Source organism: Coregonus clupeaformis, chromosome 7 (assembly GCF_020615455.1).
Source record: "Coregonus clupeaformis isolate EN_2021a chromosome 7, ASM2061545v1, whole genome shotgun sequence".
Classification (NCBI taxonomy): domain Eukaryota; kingdom Metazoa; phylum Chordata; class Actinopteri; order Salmoniformes; family Salmonidae; genus Coregonus; species Coregonus clupeaformis.
The window spans coordinates 50898549-50918548 of NC_059198.1; the positions used below are offsets into that span (position 1 = coordinate 50898549).

Below are 20000 nucleotides of genomic sequence, written 5' to 3' on the forward strand. Positions count from 1 at the left end.
TTATGTGGCCAAAAATGTCAAAGACATTTTATAACTTCCAAAGATCCTGGTATTTCCAAAAGGTTCCCCCCTCTGTTTCCGAGCCTAATAGCTCTGTCATTTCATTTTTAGCCAATTTGGTCTTATCAAACAGTGTTTCACCCATAAGCCTATAAACGTCCAAGGCCTGTTTCTCAGACCAACACTAGTCTATTGTTCAACAGGACGGATTATCCAGTATGGATCACCTGCTACACTAAATCTGCCTGTAATTCACTTCAGAGCCTCTGGAATGAGTCAGACTATTAGACAGAAAAGACCTGTGTTTTGGGAACATATTGCAGGCCATATTAGGACCCATATTCTCTCTCTTTCACTATTTATTGGTGTGAGGCTAGGGGTTGAGGGTGAAGGGGACTTTAAATCAGACCCTCAATTTCTGTGAACCAGGAAGGGAACTGGAGGTCATGTTTTGTAGAGGGAGAGAATATGGAGTTCCTGATCATCTCATGTCTGCTTCACCGGTCATTTCCCTGAGACAGGATGGAGGCTCTCAACCATTCATTTTTAGAATAGCCTATGGCCTTCTCATTTACGGAGCGGTAAACACGCAGGTGCTTGAGAAATGTGGTGACGTTACTGTACTCACCCTGTGTCCCTTGTCACCGGGCAGGCCGGGCAGGCCATCAAAGCCTCTGTCTCCCTGTAGAGAAACACAATGTGACAATGACCACCGAGTCACCAGATTACACAGACATCATCCTAAATTAGTTTACCACACAGTAGTTGTGACCAACACAGAACAGTCACACGTAAATTACAGAGACATCATGAGGTTTTAATACTCTGAGTAAAGTGACTAGTGGACAGAGACATCATGTGGTTTTAATACTCTGAGTAAAGTGACTAGTGGACAGAGACATCATGTGGTTTTAATACTCTGAGTAAAGTGACTAGTGGACAGAGATATCATGTGGTTTTAGTACTCTGAGTAAAGTGACTAGTGGACAGAGACATCATGTGGTTTTAATACTCTGAGTAAAGTGACTAGTGGACAGAGACATCATGAGGTTTTAATACTCTGAGTAAAGTGACTAGTGGACAGAGACATCATGAGGTTTTAATACTCTGAGTAAAGTGACTAGTGGACAGAGACATCATGAGGTTTTAATACTCTGAGTAAAGTGACTAGTGGACAGAGACATCATGTGGTTTTAATACTCTGAGTAAAGTGACTAGTGGACAGAGACATCATGAGGTTTTAATACTCTGAGTAAAGTGACTAGTGGACAGAGACATCATGAGGTTTTAATACTCTGAGTAAAGTGACTAGTGGACAGAGACATCATGAGGTTTTAATACTCTGAGTAAAGTGACTAGTGGACAGAGACATCATGTGGTTTTAATACTCTGAGTAAAGTGACTAGTGGACAGAGACATCATGAGGTTTTAATACTCTGAGTAAAGTGACTAGTGGACAGAGACATCATGAGGTTTTAATACTCTGAGTAAAGTGACTAGTGGACAGAGACATCATGAGGTTTTAATACTCTGAGTAAAGTGACTAGTGGACAGAGACATCATGAGGTTTTAATACTCTGAGTAAAGTGACTAGTGGACAGAGACATCATGTGGTTTTAATACTCTGAGTAAAGTGACTAGTGGACAGAGACATCATGTGGTTTTAATACTCTGAGTAAAGTGACTAGTGGACAGAGACATCATGAGGTTTTAATACTCTGAGTAAAGTGACTAGTGGACAGAGACATCATGAGGTTTTAATACTCTGAGTAAAGTGACTAGTGGACAGAGACATCATGAGGTTTTAATACTCTGAGTAAAGTGACTAGTGGACAGAGACATCATGAGGTTTTAATACTCTGAGTAAAGTGACTAGTGGACAGAGACATCATGTGGTTTTAATACTCTGAGTAAAGTGACTAGTGGACAGAGACATCATGTGGTTTTAATACTCTGAGTAAAGTGACTAGTGGACAGAGACATCATGAGGTTTTAATACTCTGAGTAAAGTGACTAGTGGACAGAGACATCATGAGGTTTTAATACTCTGAGTAAAGTGACTAGTGGACAGAGACATCATGAGGTTTTAATACTCTGAGTAAAGTGACTAGTGGACAGAGACATCATGAGGTTTTAATACTCTGAGTAAAGTGACTAGTGGACAGAGACATCATGTGGTTTTAATACTCTGAGTAAAGTGACATCATGTACCTTAGACCCTGACTCTCCAGGCATTCCTCGGGCGCCATCGACTCCACCACGACCCTGCGAGGGACAGAGAGAGAGAGAGAGAGAGAGAGAGAGAGAGAGAGAGAGAGAGAGAGAGAGAGAGAGAGAGAGAGAGAGAGAGAGAGAGAGAGAGAGAGAGAGAGAGAGAGAGAGAGAGGGAGAGAGATGGAGAGAGAGAGATGGAGAGAGATGGAGAGAGAGAGAGAGAGAGAGAGAGAGAGAGAGAGATAGGTTAAACATGGAATCCTCAAGACCAATCAGGCCATGACATCTACCTGGAAATGCAGCTACAGACGGTTCACTTACCCTCTTGCCAGATTTGCCTATTTGTCCTGCAGACCCTTGGACTCCCCTGGGGCCCTGTGAAGGACACGTGATGATGGTCAGTTTATAGTCAGCTAGGGAACATTAACTGAGTAGGTATACATTAGCTATAGGTGTAGCTATAGGTAACTGTAGGTGAGGTATTGGTGACTGTGGTGAGATATACTGTAGGTAACTGTAGTTAGATATAGGTAACTGTAGTGAGGTAGAGGTAACTGTAGTGAGATATAGGTAACTGTAGTCAGATATAGGGCGGCAGGTAGATTTGTGGTTAAGAGCGTTGTGCCAGTAACCGAAAGGTCGCTGGTTCTAATCCCCGAGCCGACAAGGTGAAAAATCTGTCGATGTGCCCTTGAGCAAGGCACTTAACCCTAATTGCTCCTGTAAGTCGCTCTGGATAAGAGCGTCTGCTAAATGACTAAAAATGTAAAAATAGGTAACTGTAGTTAGATATAGGTAACTGTAGTGAGATATAGGTAACTGTAGTGAGGTAGAGGTAACTGTAGTCAGATATAGGTAACTGTGGTGAGGTAGAGGTAACTGTAGTCAGATATAGGTAACTGTGGTCAGATATAGGTAACTGTAGTCAGATATAGGGCGGCAGGTAGCTTAGTGGGTAAGAGCGTTGTGCCAGTAACCGAAAGGTCGCTGGTTCTAATCCCCGAGCCGACAAGGTGAAAAATCTGTCGATGTGCCCTCTGTCGACTTAACCCTAATTGCTCCTGTAAGTCGCTCTGGATAAGAGTGTCTGCTAAATGACTAAAAATGTAAAAATAGGTAACTGTAGTGAGATATCGGTAACTGTAGTCAGATATCGGTAACTGTAGTTAGATATAGGTAACTGTAGTGAGATATAGGTAACTGTAGTGAGATATACAGTAGGTAACTGTAGTGAGATATAGGTAACTGTAGTGAGATATACAGTAGGTAACTGAGTTAGATATACAGTAGGTAACTGAGTTAGATATAGGTAACTGTAGTGAGGTAGAGATACAGTAACTACCTAAGGTGAGTATGACTATGAGTGGGTTTAGTAGTCTACAGGTAAATCTTCAAGCGCTCACCTGAGGACCAGGGTCTCCGGCATCACCTTTAAGTCCAGGAGAACCAGGAACACCCTGAGAGAAAGATGGACCAATGAGAAACATGGACACAAACCATGTCAGTCCTATTGGCTGGATCATAGCACCACTCAGCCAGAGAGGTGTCCTATTGGCTGGATCATAGCACCACTCAGCCAGAGAGGTGTCCTATTGGCTGGATCATAACACCACTCAGCCAGAGAGGTGTCCTATTGGCTGGATCATAGCACCACTCAGCCAGAGAGGTGTCCTATTGGCTGGATCATAACACCACTCAGCCAGAGAGCTGTCCTATTGGCTGGATCATAACACCACACAGCCAGAGAGGTGTCCTATTGGCTGGATCATAACACCACACAGCCAGAGAGGTGTCCTATTGGCTGGATTAAACATGTTGAACATATTTGCAGTCCACATTGTTCTAAGTAATTGCATGGCTTCGATATGGAAATATATTGTTAAACATCACATTCACACTGATATAGGGGCTAGGCCTACTGTAAATGGCATTATGGCTGAGCATGACAAATGTTGTCAATAAGCAAGATTAAATTCGCTATTGATAAGGCCTGAAAAGAGAGTGATTCTAATTAAAACTAAATAACAACTTGTTTAAATATGCTATGTCTAAATACAGTTACAGGCCCCATCATAAAGGAGAAGACCTCCGCCCCCCCCACTCCCCTACCCAGACTCCCCGTGGGCGTATAATACTAAGGCAACTCGGACTATGGAGCGTTTTACACAAATCCAAACTTTTCACAGAAGCTTGACAAAGATCCGGTATACAGAGAAAGGGGGAATGTCCACTCTCCATCAGCCATTATATTGCTCCCAAATGTAATGTTTTATAAACATAACGGAACCATTTTGGTCATGATACATTTGCAATCTTTGGGGCAATATTGCCAAGCATTGTTGCTGGCAATGGAGAGGGAGGGGTATGAGACACTAGGAGCAATGATGAGCAATGAGTAACATAGACATTAATAATATATTTCATATGAAGCATAGATCCATTTATAACTTAATTTCCCCATTTATTTACTAATCTCCTATAGCTTGTTATTGCCAGTTGAATGACACAATAAAAAGGTGTTTCCCCTGCCCTGTCCATCAGGTCAACCTGCTGCCAGTCAGGTCAAAGGCAGTACAGACATAAAGATAACTAGATTTAGCAAACTTCTAACTTCATAATCATAAACTAGAACAATGTGAATGGGTTTTAATTTTGCAAGTCCGCTAGTTAAACATACAAAAAAACTATCTAAAACGGACAACATGCTATCTGGCTTGCTAGCTAGCTAATTTAGCCAGTTTGTCCCATTGACTTCCGGCATCCGAACCGATTAGCATGCACTCAACTATGGATATTTTCACCAGTTAAACATGACAAACTGTACACATTATGTACACTACCTTTCAAAAGTTTGGGGTCACTTAGAAATGTCCTTATTTTCCATGAAAACATACGTGGAATGAGTTTGAATAGGAAATATATCAAAACGCATAGGAAATGTAGTCATTGACAAGATTAGATTTTTAATAGAAATAACAAACTTTGCTTTCGTCAAAGAATCATCCAATTACAGCCTTGCAGACCTTTGGCATTCTAGTTGTCCATTTCTTGAGGTAATCTGAAGAGATTTTACCCCATGCTTCCTGAAGCACCTCCCACAAGTTGGATTGGCTTGATGGGCACTTCTTACGGTGAAGCTGCTCCCACAACAGCTCAATAGGGTATTCGCAAATGGAAGAAACACAAAAGAACTGTCAATCTTCCTCGGCCTGGGGCTCCATGCAAGATCTCACCTCGTGGAGTTGCAATGATAATAAGAACGGTGAGGAATCAGCCCAGAACTACACGGGAGGATCTTGTCAATGATCTCAAGGCAGCTGGGACCATAGTCACCAAGAAAACAATTGGTAACACACTACGCCGTGAAGGACTGAAATCCTGCAGCGCCCGCAAGGTCCCCCTGCTCAAGAAAGCACATATACATGCCCGTCTGAAGTTTGCCAATGAACATCTGATTGATTCAGAGGAGAACTGGGTGAAAGTGTTGTGGTCAGATGAGACCAAAATCGAGCTCTTTGGCATCAACTCAACTCGCCGTGTTTGGAGGAGGAGGAATGCTGCCTATGACCCCAAGAACACCATCCCCACCGTCAAACATGGAGGTGGAAACATTATGCTTTGGGGGTGTTTTTCTGTTAAGGGGACAGGACAACTTCACCGCATCAAAGGGACGATGGATGGGGCCATGTACCGTCAAATCTTGGTTGAGAACCTCCTTCCCTCAGCCAGGGCATTGAAAATGGGTCGTAGATGGGTATTCCAGCATGACAATGAGCCAAAACACACGGCCAAGGCAACAAAGGAGTGGCTCAAGAAGAAGCACATTAAGGTCCCGGTGTGGCCTAGCCAGTCTCCAGACCTTAATCCCATAGGAAATCTGTGGAGGGAGCTGAAGGTTCGAGTTGCCAAACGTCAGCCTCGAAACCTTAATGACTTGGAGAAGATCTGCAAAGAGGAGTGGGACAAAATCCCTCCTGAGATGTGTGCAAACCTGGTGGCCAGCTACGAGAAACGTCTAACCTCTGTGATTGCCAACAAGGGTCATGTTTTGCAGAGGGGTCAAATACTTATTTCCCTCATTAAAATGCAAATCAGTTTATAACATTTTTGATGTGCGTTTTTCTGGATTGTTTTGGTTGTTATTCTCTCTCTCACTGTTCAAATAACCTACCATTAAAATTATGATCTGATCATTTCGTTGTCAGTGGGCAAACATACAAAATCAGCAGGGGCTCCTGAGTGGCGCAGTGGTCTAAGGCACTGCATCGCAGTGCTAACTGTGCCACTAGAGATCCTGATTCGTATCCAGGCTCTGTCGCAGCCGGCCGCGACCGGGAGACTCATGGGCGGCGCACAATTGGCCCAGCGTTGTCCAGGGTAGGGGAGGGAATGGCCGGCAGGGATGTAGCTCAGTTGATAGAGCATGGCGTTTGCAACGCCAGGGTTGTGGGTTCGTTTCCCACGGGGGGCCAGTATAAAAAAAATATGTATTCACTAACTGTAAGTCGCTCTGGATAAGAGCGTCTGCTAAATGACGTAAATGTAAAATGGGATCAAATATTTGTTTCCCTCACTGTATATATTCCATTAAAAATCAGCCGTTTACAGCTACAATAGCCATTTACACCATTAACAATGTCTATACTGTATTTCTGATCAATTTTATGTTATTTTAATATGGACACTTTTTTTTTCTTCTATTTCGAAAACAAGGACATTTCTAAGTGTTGCCATGTTTTTCAAAATATTTTAGAATCGCACACTGATCACATGACCAATATCTGTTGTCTGATTGGAGGATTTCCAAAAATTAACACAACTAGTGATTTAGCAATACATACACAACTAGTGATTTAGCAATACATACACACCTAGTGATTTAGCAATACATACACACCTAGTGATTTAGCAATACACAACTAGTGATTAAGCAATACATGGACAACTAGTGATTTAGCAATACATACACAACTAGTGATTTAGCAATACATACACAACTAGTGATTTAGCAATACATACACAACTAGTGATTTAGCAATACATACACAACTAGTGATTAAGCAATACATACACACCTAGTGATTTAGCAATACATACACACCTAGTGATTTAGCAATACACAACTAGTGATTAAGCAATACATGGACAACTAGTGATTTAGCAATACATACACAACTAGTGATTTAGCAATACATACACAACTAGTGATTTAGCAATACATACACAACTAGTGATTTAGCAATACATACACAACTAGTGATTTAGCAATACATACACAACTAGTGATTTAGCAATACATACACACCTAGTGATTTAGCAATACATACACAACTAGTGATTTAGCAATACATACACAACTAGTGATTAAGCAATACATACACAACTAGTGATTTAGCAATACATACACAACTAGTGATTAAGCAATACATACACAACTAGTGATTAAGCAATACATACACAACTAGTGATTAAGCAATACATACACAGCTAGTGATTTAGCAATACATACACAACTAGTGATTTAGCAATACATACACAACTAGTGATTTAGCAATACATACACAACTAGTGATTAAGCAATACATACACAACTAGTGATTAAGCAATACATACACAACTTGTGATTAAGCAATACATACACAACTAGTGATTTAGCAATTCATACACAACTAGTGATTTAGCAATACATTCACAACTAGTGATTTAGCAATACATACACAACTAGTGATTTAGCAATACATACACAACTAGTGATTTAGCAAAAAAATACAATATAAAATAATACGAAATAAAAGTTAAAAATCATTAAAGAGCAGCAGTAAAAATAACAATATCGAGGCTATATACAGGGGGTACCGGTACCGAGTCAATGTGCGGGGGCACCGTTTAGTCGAGGTAATTGAGGTAATATGTACATGTAGGTAGAGTTATTAAAGTGACTATGCATAGATAATAAATAGAGAGTAGCAGCAGACGTTCAGGAGTCTTATGGCTTGGGGGTAGACGCTTTTAAGAAGCCTCTTGGACCTAGACTTGGCGCTCCAGTACCGTTTGCCGTGCGGTAGCAGAGAGAACAGTCTATGACTAGGGTGGCTGGAGTCTTTTACAATATTTTGGGCCTTCCTCTGACACCGCCTGGTATAGAGGTCCTGGATGGCAGGAAGCTTGGCCCCAGTGATGTACTGGGCTGTACGCACTACCCTCTGTAGTGCATTGTGGTCGGAGGCCGAGCAGTTGCCATACAAGGCAGTGATGCAACCAGTCAGGATGCTCTCGATGGTGCAGCTGTAGAACCTTTTGAGGATCTCAGGACCCATGCCAAATCTTTTCAGTCTCCTTAAGGGGAATAGGTTTTGTCGTGCCCTCTTCACGACTGTCTTAGTGTGTTTAAACCATGATAGTTTGTTGGTGATGTGAACACCAAGGAACTTGAAGCTCTCAATCTGTTCCACTACAGCCCCGTCAATGAGAATGGGGGCTCGGTCCTCTTCTTTTTCCTGTATTCCACAATCATCTCCTTTGTCTTGAGGGAGAGGTTGTTGTCCTGGCACCACATGGCCAGGTCTCTGACCTCCTCCCTATAGGCTGTCTCGTCGTTGTTGGTGATCAGGCCCACCACTGTTGTCTCATCAGCAAAATTAATGATGGTGTTGGAGTCGTGCCTGGCCATGCAGTCATGAGTGAACAGGGTGTACAGGAGGGGAATGAGCACGCACCCCTGAGGGGCCCCCGTGTTTAGGATCAGCGTGGCGGATGTGTTGTTACCTACCCTTACCACCTGGGGGCGGCCCGTCAGGAAGTCCAGGATCCAGTTGCAGAGGGAGGTGTTTAGTCCCAGGGTCCTTAGCTTAGTGATGAGCTTTGACGGAACTACGGTGTTGAACGCTGAGCTGTAGTCAATGAATAGCATTCTCACATTGGTGTTCCTTTAGTCCAGGTGTGAAAGGGCAGTGTGGAGCGCAATAGAGATTGCATCATCTGTGGATCTGTTGGGGCGGTATACAAATTGGAGTGGGTCTAGGGTTTCTGGGATAATGGTGTTGATGTGAACCATGACCAGCCTTTCAAAGCACTTCATGGCTACAGACGTGAGTGCTACGGGTCGGTAGTCATTTAGACAGGTTACCTTAGTGTTCCTGGGCACAGGGACTATGGTGGTCTGCTTGAAACATGCTGTTATTACAGACTCAGACAGGGAGAGGTTGAAATGTCAGTGAAGACACTTGCCAGCTGGTCAGACCATGCTCGGAGTACACGTCCTGGTAATCCGTTTGGCCCTGCGGCCTTGTGAATGTTGACCTGTTTAAAGATCATACTCACATCGGCTACGGAGAGTTTGATCACACAGTCGTCCGGAACAGCTGATGCTCTCATGCATGTTTCAGTGTTACTTGCCTCGAAGCGAGCATAGAAGTAATTTAGCTCTTCTGGTAGGCTCGTGTCACTGGGCAGCTCGCGGCTTTGCTTCCCTTTGTAGTCTGTAATAGTTTACAAGCCCTGCCACATCTGACGAGCATCGGAGCCGGTGTAGTACAATTCGATCTTAGTCCTGTATTGACTCTTTGCCTGTTTGATGGTTCGTCGGAGGGCATAGCGAGATTTCTTATAAGCTTCCGGGTTAGAGTCCCGCTCCTTGAAAGCGGCAGCTCTACCCTTTAGCTCAGTGCGGATGTTGCCTGTAATCCATGGCTTCTGGTTGGGGTATGTACAGTACGTACAGTCACTGTGGGGACGCTGTCATCGATGCACTTATTGATGAAGCCAGTGACTGATGTGGTATACTCCTCAATGCCATCGGAAAAATCTCGGAACATATTCCAGTCTGTGCTAGCAAAACAGTCCTGTAGCTTAGCATCTGTGTCATCTGACCACTTTTTTATTGACCGAGTCACTGGTGCTCCCTGCTTTGGTTTTTGCTTGTAAGCAGGAATCAGGAGAACAGAATTATGGTCAGATTTTCCAAATGGAGGGCGAGGGAGAGATTTGTACTCGTCTCTGTGTGTGGAGTAAAGGTGGTCTAGAGTTTTTTTTCCTCTGGTTGCACATTTAACATGCTGGTAGAAATTAGTTAAAACGGATTTAAGTTTCCATGCATTAAAGTCCCCGGCCACTAGGAGCGCCGCCTCTGATTTAGTCAGCCTCATCCAGGCAAACTCTAGGCTGAAGGTACTATTATACCTGGTGTATAACTCAGGATGGTAATAGGAAGGAAGATATCTCATAGAAAGGGTAAAAAGCCAGGGTGAACTGTGACACAATACATTGTAGGTTTCTGACAGGGCAGTCAATGATCTGTGTTCACGTTCATTGAGGTGGAAAGACTTTGTAAGAGGGATGTGTATGTCTGTGTGTGTTATCAGCGGTGGAGGAACTAAAACTCACCACTGGACCAGATCTTCCTGTAAGACCCATTAGACCTGAGGGACCTCTCATGGCGAGCTGTGGGGTAGATGTAGGGGGATGGAGGGTGTTGGAGGGGGATGGAGGGGGAGGATAGGGGGGATGGAGGGGGGTGGAGGGTGTTGGAGGGGGATGGAGGGGGATGGGGGGGATGGAGGGGGAGAAGGGTGAGGGAGGGGGATGGAGAGGGAGGGAAGGGGGGAAGGGATGACAATTCATCAGTCAGAAGGAGCCAGTTGAACACCCTCCATATGTCACAGTACCCGACACACATCCTCCCATCCTATTCCTAACTCAAACACTCACTCATACCTCAATTAGCCAGTTTGCTCCTACTTTTTCTGTGATGTCATGGGTTTACCGTAAGTGAAACATGATGTGTGGCCCAATCATATTCTTCTCTCTCTGTCTTTCCTCAGACACCATCTGCTGTGCTGGCCCACCCGTGTGTCAGTAACCCCTTTCCTCAGACACCATCTGCTGTGCTGGCCCACCCGTGTGTCAGTAAACCCTTATAGTATTTTTTTAACTGCCTCTTGCATCCTGCAAACAGGCTGTGTTTCTGCCTGTATTCTGTACAGCACATCGCTCAGGGCCTCTCCTTTTAGCGTTATACAAGGCCAAGCTGTACCTCTCAGCCCCACTACACCCCCCCCCCCCCCCAATCACCCTTTATCCCACCTAAAAGGCCTGTAATGTTGTAATTCCCCCCCTCCACACACACACACACACTCACACTCACACACTCACACTCACACTCACTCACACATACATATACACACCTTCCCCTAAACTACAGCTGTGAGAAAGGATGATGTCAAGAAGGATGAAACACCAATGAGTTTCCCTTCTTAATAAATAAAGCGAGAGCTGCGCCAGTTCCCCCCGCCCAAAGGCTACACTGGAGCCTGCTACAGCCAATGTATTTGGCCCTCTTCGGCCCCATTGCAGCCCTGGTGTGGTCCCCGTGTACTCACTCTAGCCTGGGAGAGAATAGCCTGGGCTTGGGCCTCCTGAGCCGACACCACAGGACCCTTCTCTCCATCACCTCCGAAACGGAACTGTCACACAGAGAGACACAGAGACACACAGAGAAACACACAGAGACAAACAGAGACACACAGAGACACACACAGAGACACACAGAAACACACAGAGACACGCAGAGACACACAGAGACACACACAGAGACACACAGAAACACACAGAGACACACAGAGAAACACAGAGACACACAGAGAAACACAGAGACACACAGAGACACACAGGTGTTACAAAAGAAAAATCACAATCATGCTGTGCACAATGAACATCTAAATATCAATCAATTATATGGATCTAGCAAGGCAACATATGGACAAAATATGGATCAAAATCAAGCACGACAATCAATCAATTAATTTATAAAGCCCTTTTTACATCAGCAGTTGTCAGAAGACTGTTTTACCAATACATTTAAATAGTGGTAGATAATAGTGTTTGTAAATTCACAATATTCCTGGTCTGGTACTTACTGGCAGCATCAGCATGGTACCAGGAGGACCTGGCAAACCGTCGGCTCCTGCAAGACCAGACCGCCCTGCGGGACCCTGGGAAACAGAGTCAACAAGACAAGAGGTGATAAATCTGAATGATGAACCATCAGGATGGAAAGATGCCATGATATAAGATGTGTCCAGAGCGAGAGAGAGAAGGAGACAGAGAGAGAGAGAGAGAGAGAGGGAGAGAGAGAAAGAGTGAGAAAGAGAGAGAGAGAGAGAGAGAGAGAGAGAAACAGAGAGAAACAGAGAGAAACAGAGAGAAAGATACAGAGAAATAATGAGAGAGAAAGAAGAGTCTCCAGGAAGAGAGACTCACCCTGTCACCCGGATCTCCAGCAACACCAGGGGGTCCTTGTAGACCTGAGGGCCCTGGGAGACCCTAAAGGAACACAACCCAGTCAAACCAAGACACAGCGATGTTGTTACATAGACCTCAATCCTGGCTTGAGATAAAGCCCTGTAGATTGAGACTAAGTCACAAGTCACGAACAGTAAAGATACACAATAGAGGTTTGTCATTTAAGTTTTGAGTGAAGATTTGACTTTAAATGCGTCCCAAATGGCACCAGAGTGCACTAGTTTTGACCAGAGCCTTATGGGTCCTATTTACACTATGAAGGGAATAGAGTGTTGTTTTGGACACATTCATAGCCTCGGGATAAATAGATATGTGTTACTCACAGCTGGGCCTGCAGGTCCATGTGGTCCTTCAATCAGCATGCCCTAAACATGATGGACAGACAACAGGAATGAAGACATGGGGACAGCGAGGATAAACAAAGCAGGATTTCATATTGTGTTACATCACAATTACAACAGCACTACCGTTTATCCCACTGCGTCCCGTCTCTACGGAGGAACACATTCATTTATAACCAAAACAGTTGTTTCACCTTCCTGTGTGACACAACTTGTTTTCTACACACGTTCCCTTTAAAAATCACGCAGTGTTGTGTTTTGGGTCTTACAGGTTCGATCACAGCGGGTTCGCCCTTTTCTCCTTTCTCCCCGCCACCAGCCACCTGTGAAGACAGGGAGGACACCTGCGTGAGCTTCTTCATGCGGCGCTACAGTCACTGGATCAGTGACCAGCGGCGGCACGAGGGATGAGAAGAATTAAAGAGGCAATTCCACAAGCAAAGAAGAATATTATATTGATGCGTGGTTTATACGAATATGATATGGTACTACGGTATAAGACTAAGGAGAAACATTTAACAACTGTCTCAATACAGTGTCATATTCTTATATGGACACACCATATATAACAGAGTGATGTGTGATCAGCTATTCAATAGAGTGATGTGTGATCAGCTAATCAATAGGGTGATGTGTGATCAGCTAATCAATAGGGTGATGTGTGATCAGCTATTCAATAGAGTGATGTGTGATCAGCTATTCAATAGAGTGATGTGTGATCAGCTATTCAATAGAGTGATGTGTGATCAGCTATTCAATAGAGTGATGTGTGATCAGCTAATCAATAGGGTGATGTGTGATCAGCTATTCAATAGAGTGATGTGTGATCAGCTATTCAATAGAGTGATGTGTGATCAGCTATTCAATAGAGTGATGTGTGATCAGCTATTCAATAGAGTGATGTGTGATCAGCTATTCAATAGAGTGATGTGTGATCAGCTATTCAATAGAGTGATGTGTGATCAGCTATTCAATAGAGTGATGTGTGATCAGCTATTCAATAGAGTGATGTGTGATCAGCTATTCAATAGAGTGATGTTTGATCATCTAATCAATAGAGTGATGTGTGATCATCTAATCAATAGGGTGATGTGTGATCATCTAATCAATAGAGTGATGTGTGATCAACTAATCAATAGAGTGATGTGTGATCATCTAATCAATAGGGTGATGTGTGATCATCTAATCAATAGGGTGATGTGTGATCAGCTATTCAATAGGGTGATGTGTGATCAGCTAATCAATAGAGTGATGTGTGATCAGCTATTCAATAGAGTGATGTGTGATCAGCTATTCGATAACTACGAGAATGAGGGTATAAAGAACAGATGGAGTGAGAAAGTCAGAAATGGGTGGAACGTGTTAGTCTTGCTGAAGGACGATGGATCAATATGATAGAAATGGACAGCGGTGTCATTGATTAATCTGGCTCATATGGAACTGGGTGTTAAGATGACTGGGTGAAACAGAGTGAATGGATCATATGGAACTTTGTGTTAGGATGAAAACAGAGTGAATGGATCATATGGAACTGAGTGTTAGGATGACTGGGTGAAACAGAGTGAATGGATCATATGGAACTGAGTGTTAGGATGACTGGGTGAAACAGAGTGAATGGATCATATGGAACTGAGTGTTAGGATGACTGGGTGAAACAGAGTGAATGGATCATATGGAACTGAGTGTTAGGATGAAAACAGAGTGAATTGCCACCAATAGGTTTGTTTAATATCTATCATTTGTTACAATACAAAGCATCTACTGTACAATCAGCATAAGACAATGTACAGGGAAGACTAGAAAATCCTTACTAGCAGCTTTTCATAGTTTCACCAATATTAGTCAAGGTATTTGGAGTTCTCCGGTGTTTCTTTGTATATCTACAAATCCAAGTTTTCTTGAATTCTTAGTCCAATGGTAGACTTCCTCCAGCTGAATGAGTACACTATGAAAGTAGTACGACTGCTGTTGACCTGTCATCTACCGTCATCTCTGAGTTCAGCCCTCACTAGTCGGAGGAAGAGAGAGAGAACGAGGGAGAAACCCAGAGAGGCAGGCAGGCAGGCAGGCAGACAGACAGACAGACAGACAGACAGACAGACAGACAGACAGACAGGCAGGCAGGCAGACAGACAGACAGACAGACAGACAGACAGACAGACAGACAGACAGACAGACAGACAGACAGACAGACAGACAGACAGACAGACAGACAGACAGACAGACAGACAGACAGACAGACAGACAGACAGACAGACAGACAGACAGACAGACAGACAGACAGACAGACAGACAGACAGACAGACAGACAGACAGACAGACAGACAGACAGACAGACAGACAGACAGGCAGGCAGGCAGGCAGGCAGGCAGGCAGGCAGGCAGGCAGGCAGGCAGGCAGACAGACAGGGATGGTAACAAGGCGGTGGGGTCTTTTCATGGAGACCTCAGAGAGAGCAGAAGACTCCTGCCATCAAGAGAGCTTAGGCCTGACTGTTTCAGACACTATGCAGTGTATGATTTTCTTTCTAGAAGACATTAAAAACAGACATAACTAAAATGAAAGACGTGGAGATGTGGAGAGGAAGTGGCAGAATTCACTGTCATACATGGTTATTTCTTTCTGTGGCGGGTTGTTTGAGTGGTGGATTCTACAATGTCACACATACTGCTGAAAAGCCAGTCTCTGTACTGAGTGTGTGTTTAGCTGGTGAACGCACTACGATTCAAGCAGGGTGTTTGTAAGCTGAGAGAGTAGGTGATGGTAAAGATAAATAATATATCTTCCTATGTGAGGGTGTCGTAGCCGGCCGTGACCGGGAGACCCATGGGGCGGTGCGCAATTGGCCCAGCGTCGTCCAGGGTAGGAGAGGGAATGGCCGGCATGGATGTAGCTCAGTTGATTGAGCATGGCGTTTGCAACGCCAGGGTTGTGGGTTCGATTCCCACTGGGGGTATGACAAAAATAATAATAATGTAAGTCGCTCTGGATAAGAGCGTCTGCTAAATGACGTAAATGTAAATGGTGAGGGTATGTGTGAGTGGTGGGATGGAGCTGGATGGTGGTTATTGGATGGAGCTGGATGGTGGTTATAGGATGGAGCTGGATGGTGGTTATAGGATGGAGCTGGGTGGTGGTTATAGGATGGATCTGGATGGTGGTTATAGGGTGGAGCTGGATGGTGGTTATAGGATGGAGCTGGATGGTGGTTATAGGATGGAGCTGGATGGTGGTTATAGGATGGAGCTGGATGGTGGTTATAAGATGGAGCTGGATGGTGGTTATAGGATGGAGCTGGATGGTGGTTATAGGATGGAGCTGGGTGGTGGTTACAGGATGGAGCTGGATGGTGGTTATAGGATGGAGATGGATGGTGGTTATAGTATGGAGCTGGGTGGTGGTTTTAGGATGGAGCTGGATGGTGGTTATAGGATGGAGCTGGATGGTGGTTATAGTATGGAGCTGGGTGGTGGTTTTTGGATGGAGCTGGATGGTGGTTATAGGATGGAGCTGGGTGGTGGTAATAGGATGGAGCTGGGTGGTGGTTATAGGATGGAGCTGGGTGGTGGTTACAGGCTGGAGCTGGATGGTGTTTATATGATGGAGATGGGGTGGTGGTAAAAAGAAATAGAGACAGGGAGACGGAGAGATGTAGTAGTGCAGGGACTGAGTGTGTGTCAGTGTGCCTGGGAGTGTGTATGTGCACATGTGTGTTAAAGCCTGACCTCCATGTATTCCCTGTCCAAACAGACTGACATGCACTCTCCTTCTCCTAACCATAACATGTCTAATCCACCCCGACAGACACAGTGCAGGCATAAAGGAATACATTAACATATTGAAAAGGTGGGGTGTATGTTTCAAACTAAGACAAGCTCCACAAACACAGCATGACAATGACAGACAAACTCCCCATGACAGACAAACTCCCTTCGACAGACAAACTTCCCATGACAGACAAATTCCATTCGACAGACAAACTTCCCATGACAGACAAACTCCCTTCGACAGACAAACTCCCCATGACAGACAACTCCCTTCGAGAGACAAACTTCCCATGACAGACAAACTCCCTTCGAAAGACAAACTCCCCATGACAGACAAACTCCCAATGAAAAGACAAACTCCCTTCGACAGACAAACTCCCCATTACAAGACAAACTCCCCATGACAGACAAACTCCCTATGAAAGCCAAACTCCCTATGACAGACAAACTCTTCATGCCAAGACAAACCCCCCCATGATAGACAAACTCCCCATGCCAGACAAACTCCCTATGCCAAGACAAACTCCCCATTACAGATAAACTCCCCATGACAGACAAACTCCCCATGACAGACAAACTCCCTATGACAGACAAACTCCCTATGACAGACAAACTCCCTATGACAGACAAACTCCCCATGCCAAGACAAACTCCCTGTGCCAAGACAAACTCCCCATGACAAGACAAACTCCCCATGCCAAGACAAACTCCCTATGACAGACAAACTCCCTATGACAGACAAACTCCCCATGCCAAGACAAACTCCCCATGCCAAGGCAAACTCCCCATGCCAAGACAAATTCCCAATGACAGACAAACTCCCCATACCAAGACAAAGTCCCCATGCCAAGACAAACTCCACATGCGAAGACAAACTCCCCATACCAAGACAAACTCCACATGCCAAGACAAACTCCCCAGGCCAAGACAAACTCCCCGTGCCAAGACAAAGTCCCCATGCCAAGACAAACTCCCAATGACAGACAAACTCCCCATGCCAAGACAAACTCCCAATGACAGACAAACTCCCCATGCCAAGACAAACTCCCCATGCCAAGACAAACTCCCCATGCCAAGACAAAGTCCCCATGCCAAGACAAACTCCCCATGACAGACAAACTCCCAATGACAGACAAACTCCCCATGCCAAGGCAAACTCCCCATGCCAAGACAAATTCCCAATGACAGACAAACTCCCCATACCAAGACAAAGTCCCCATGCCAAGACAAACTCCACATGCGAAGACAAACTCCCCATACCAAGACAAACTCCCCATGCCAAGACAAACTCCCCAGGCCAAGACAAACTCCCCATGCCAAGACAAAGTCCCCATGCCAAGACAAACTCCCAATGACAGACAAACTCCCCATGCCAAGACAAAGTCCCCATGCCAAGACAAACTCCCAATGACAGACAAACTCCCCATGCCAAGACAAACTCCCCATGCCAAGACAAACTCCCCATGCCAAGACAAAGTCCCCATGCCAAGACAAACTCTCCATGACAGACAAACTCCCAATGACAGACAAACTCCCCATGCCAAGACAAACTCCCCATGCTAAGACAAAGTCCCCATGCCAAGACAAACTCCCTATGAAAGACAAACTCCCCATGCCAAGACAAAGTCCCCATGCCAAGACAAACTCCCCATGCCAAGACAAAGTCCCCATGCCAAGACAAAGTCCCCATGCCAAGACAATGTCTGTGTGTCATCAGTACATTACTCCTGAGTGGCGCAGTGGTCTAAGGCACTGCATCGCAGTGCTAACTGTGCCACTAGATCCTGGTTAGAATCCAGGCTCTGTTGCAGCCGGCCGCGACCGGGAGACTCATGGGCGGCGCACAATTGGCCCAGTGTAGGGGAGGGAATGGCCGGCAGGGATGTAGCTCAGTTGATAGAGCATGGCGTTTGCAATGCCAGGGTTGTGGGTTCGATTCCCACGGGGGGCCAGTATAAAAAAATATGTATTCACTAACTGTAAGTCGCTCTGGATAAGAGCATCTGCTAAATGATTAAAATGTAAAATTATGTTTAAGACTCGTCTCTTACAGCGAAGCAAACTGTCAACTATTGTCTGTGACTGTGTAATGTTTATGCAGTAATAAAGTGCTACCTTGATGACCTAAAAAAAATGCATTATACATTCTGATGATCAAATTTACATCAAGACAGTCTGACAGACTTTAGGTTATTTCAGTATTTTTTGCACAAATATAATACATGCCACCAGAATATCAATATATGAACAACAAGACTGAAATAGATTAACTAAGTCTGAAATGACACAAGAAGCATATTTGATGAATGGTAAATCTACAATGTAGAAATGTGCAAAAAAATGCAGAGTACATACGCATGTGTACAAGGAATTTGATGATCAATTTCCTAGTTGGTTTGGATAGATACCAAATATTGATTATGTGTGACTGTATTGTCTATGATATCCTCTGCATTTGGCACAGCTTTACAACCTCAATCGGACAGCACTGGCATTACTCAATCATTTCAGAAGAGTGATAGTTGGGAACTTAGCTTTTGGAAGACAGCAAAATGGATGTCAGGACACAGGTATGTGAGCAGATAGCCTGTAGGGGAGAACAGGGTAATATGACCCAGTGGGCACAATTTACCCCCACTTTACCCTCCCTATGGTCAATTGAGATGATATGCTATCGAGGCCCATATGACCCGGTGAAATCACATCCATTTGGAACACGTTGCTACAGCAGTGACACAGTGCAACAAGTATCATAATCGGCTGTGAATATTTCTCTGCTTGGTTGATCATAGTTCTATTTAGGCGCGATTGGGAGAATAATTATTCATCAAAAGCAATGCAGCGTGCTGGCCATCTACGGCTGAAAAGGGGTAAATAGCTGTGACACCATATCTCACTGGAGACAGAACACAAACCCCACATTTAACTCAGCATAAACCTGATGGGTAGGAGGAGGGGCTTGGTTCTCCACAGAGAGAACTTTGCCCGTTAATGATTGGACACTGAATACTGTAAATCATGGGTAAGGCTGCAAATCAAATAGTTTCACTTACCTACTGTACCATTAAAAAATACACGACTACTAAAAGTAAAATGAGCATGTCCGTGCAGTAAACACCAAAGGTGACTTTGAAGATTGGATTTCATATTATTTTGGTTTATGATGCCCATAAACACAGACTTTACTGCAGTGTATCCTGTGAAACAGTGAGTTGGCCCTCTACACTGGCAGACGCATCGCTTCACTTATACCCTGTGTGGTTCCTATTACAAAAAAAGGCCACTAGCAAAATCTTGGACCCAAACAGACTAAAGACATGTCTTTTCTAATCGAAAGCAACCGTGAAATATATTCCAAGCTTATTTCTCTTTTCAGCTG

The 20000-nt window shown here is 44.4% G+C and overlaps 1 protein-coding gene across 2 annotated transcripts in view; it reads right to left on the reverse strand.

The window, feature by feature from the left end:
• The window catches only part of LOC121569939 (collagen alpha-1(XI) chain-like), a 202515-nt gene that overhangs the window by 125462 nt on the left and 57053 nt on the right, over positions 1 to 20000 (reverse strand). For both annotated transcript variants that reach the window (XM_041881290.2, XM_041881292.2), the window contains 10 exons: positions 13124 to 13177; positions 12837 to 12878; positions 12472 to 12534; positions 12129 to 12203; positions 11592 to 11675; positions 10597 to 10653; positions 3618 to 3671; positions 2536 to 2589; positions 2212 to 2265; positions 629 to 682 (listed from right to left, as the gene is read on the reverse strand). In XM_041881290.2, the coding sequence (XP_041737224.1) occupies positions 629 to 682; positions 2212 to 2265; positions 2536 to 2589; positions 3618 to 3671; positions 10597 to 10653; positions 11592 to 11675; positions 12129 to 12203; positions 12472 to 12534; positions 12837 to 12878; positions 13124 to 13177 (591 nt within the window). The remainder of the gene's footprint in view (positions 1 to 628; positions 683 to 2211; positions 2266 to 2535; positions 2590 to 3617; positions 3672 to 10596; positions 10654 to 11591; positions 11676 to 12128; positions 12204 to 12471; positions 12535 to 12836; positions 12879 to 13123; positions 13178 to 20000) is intronic.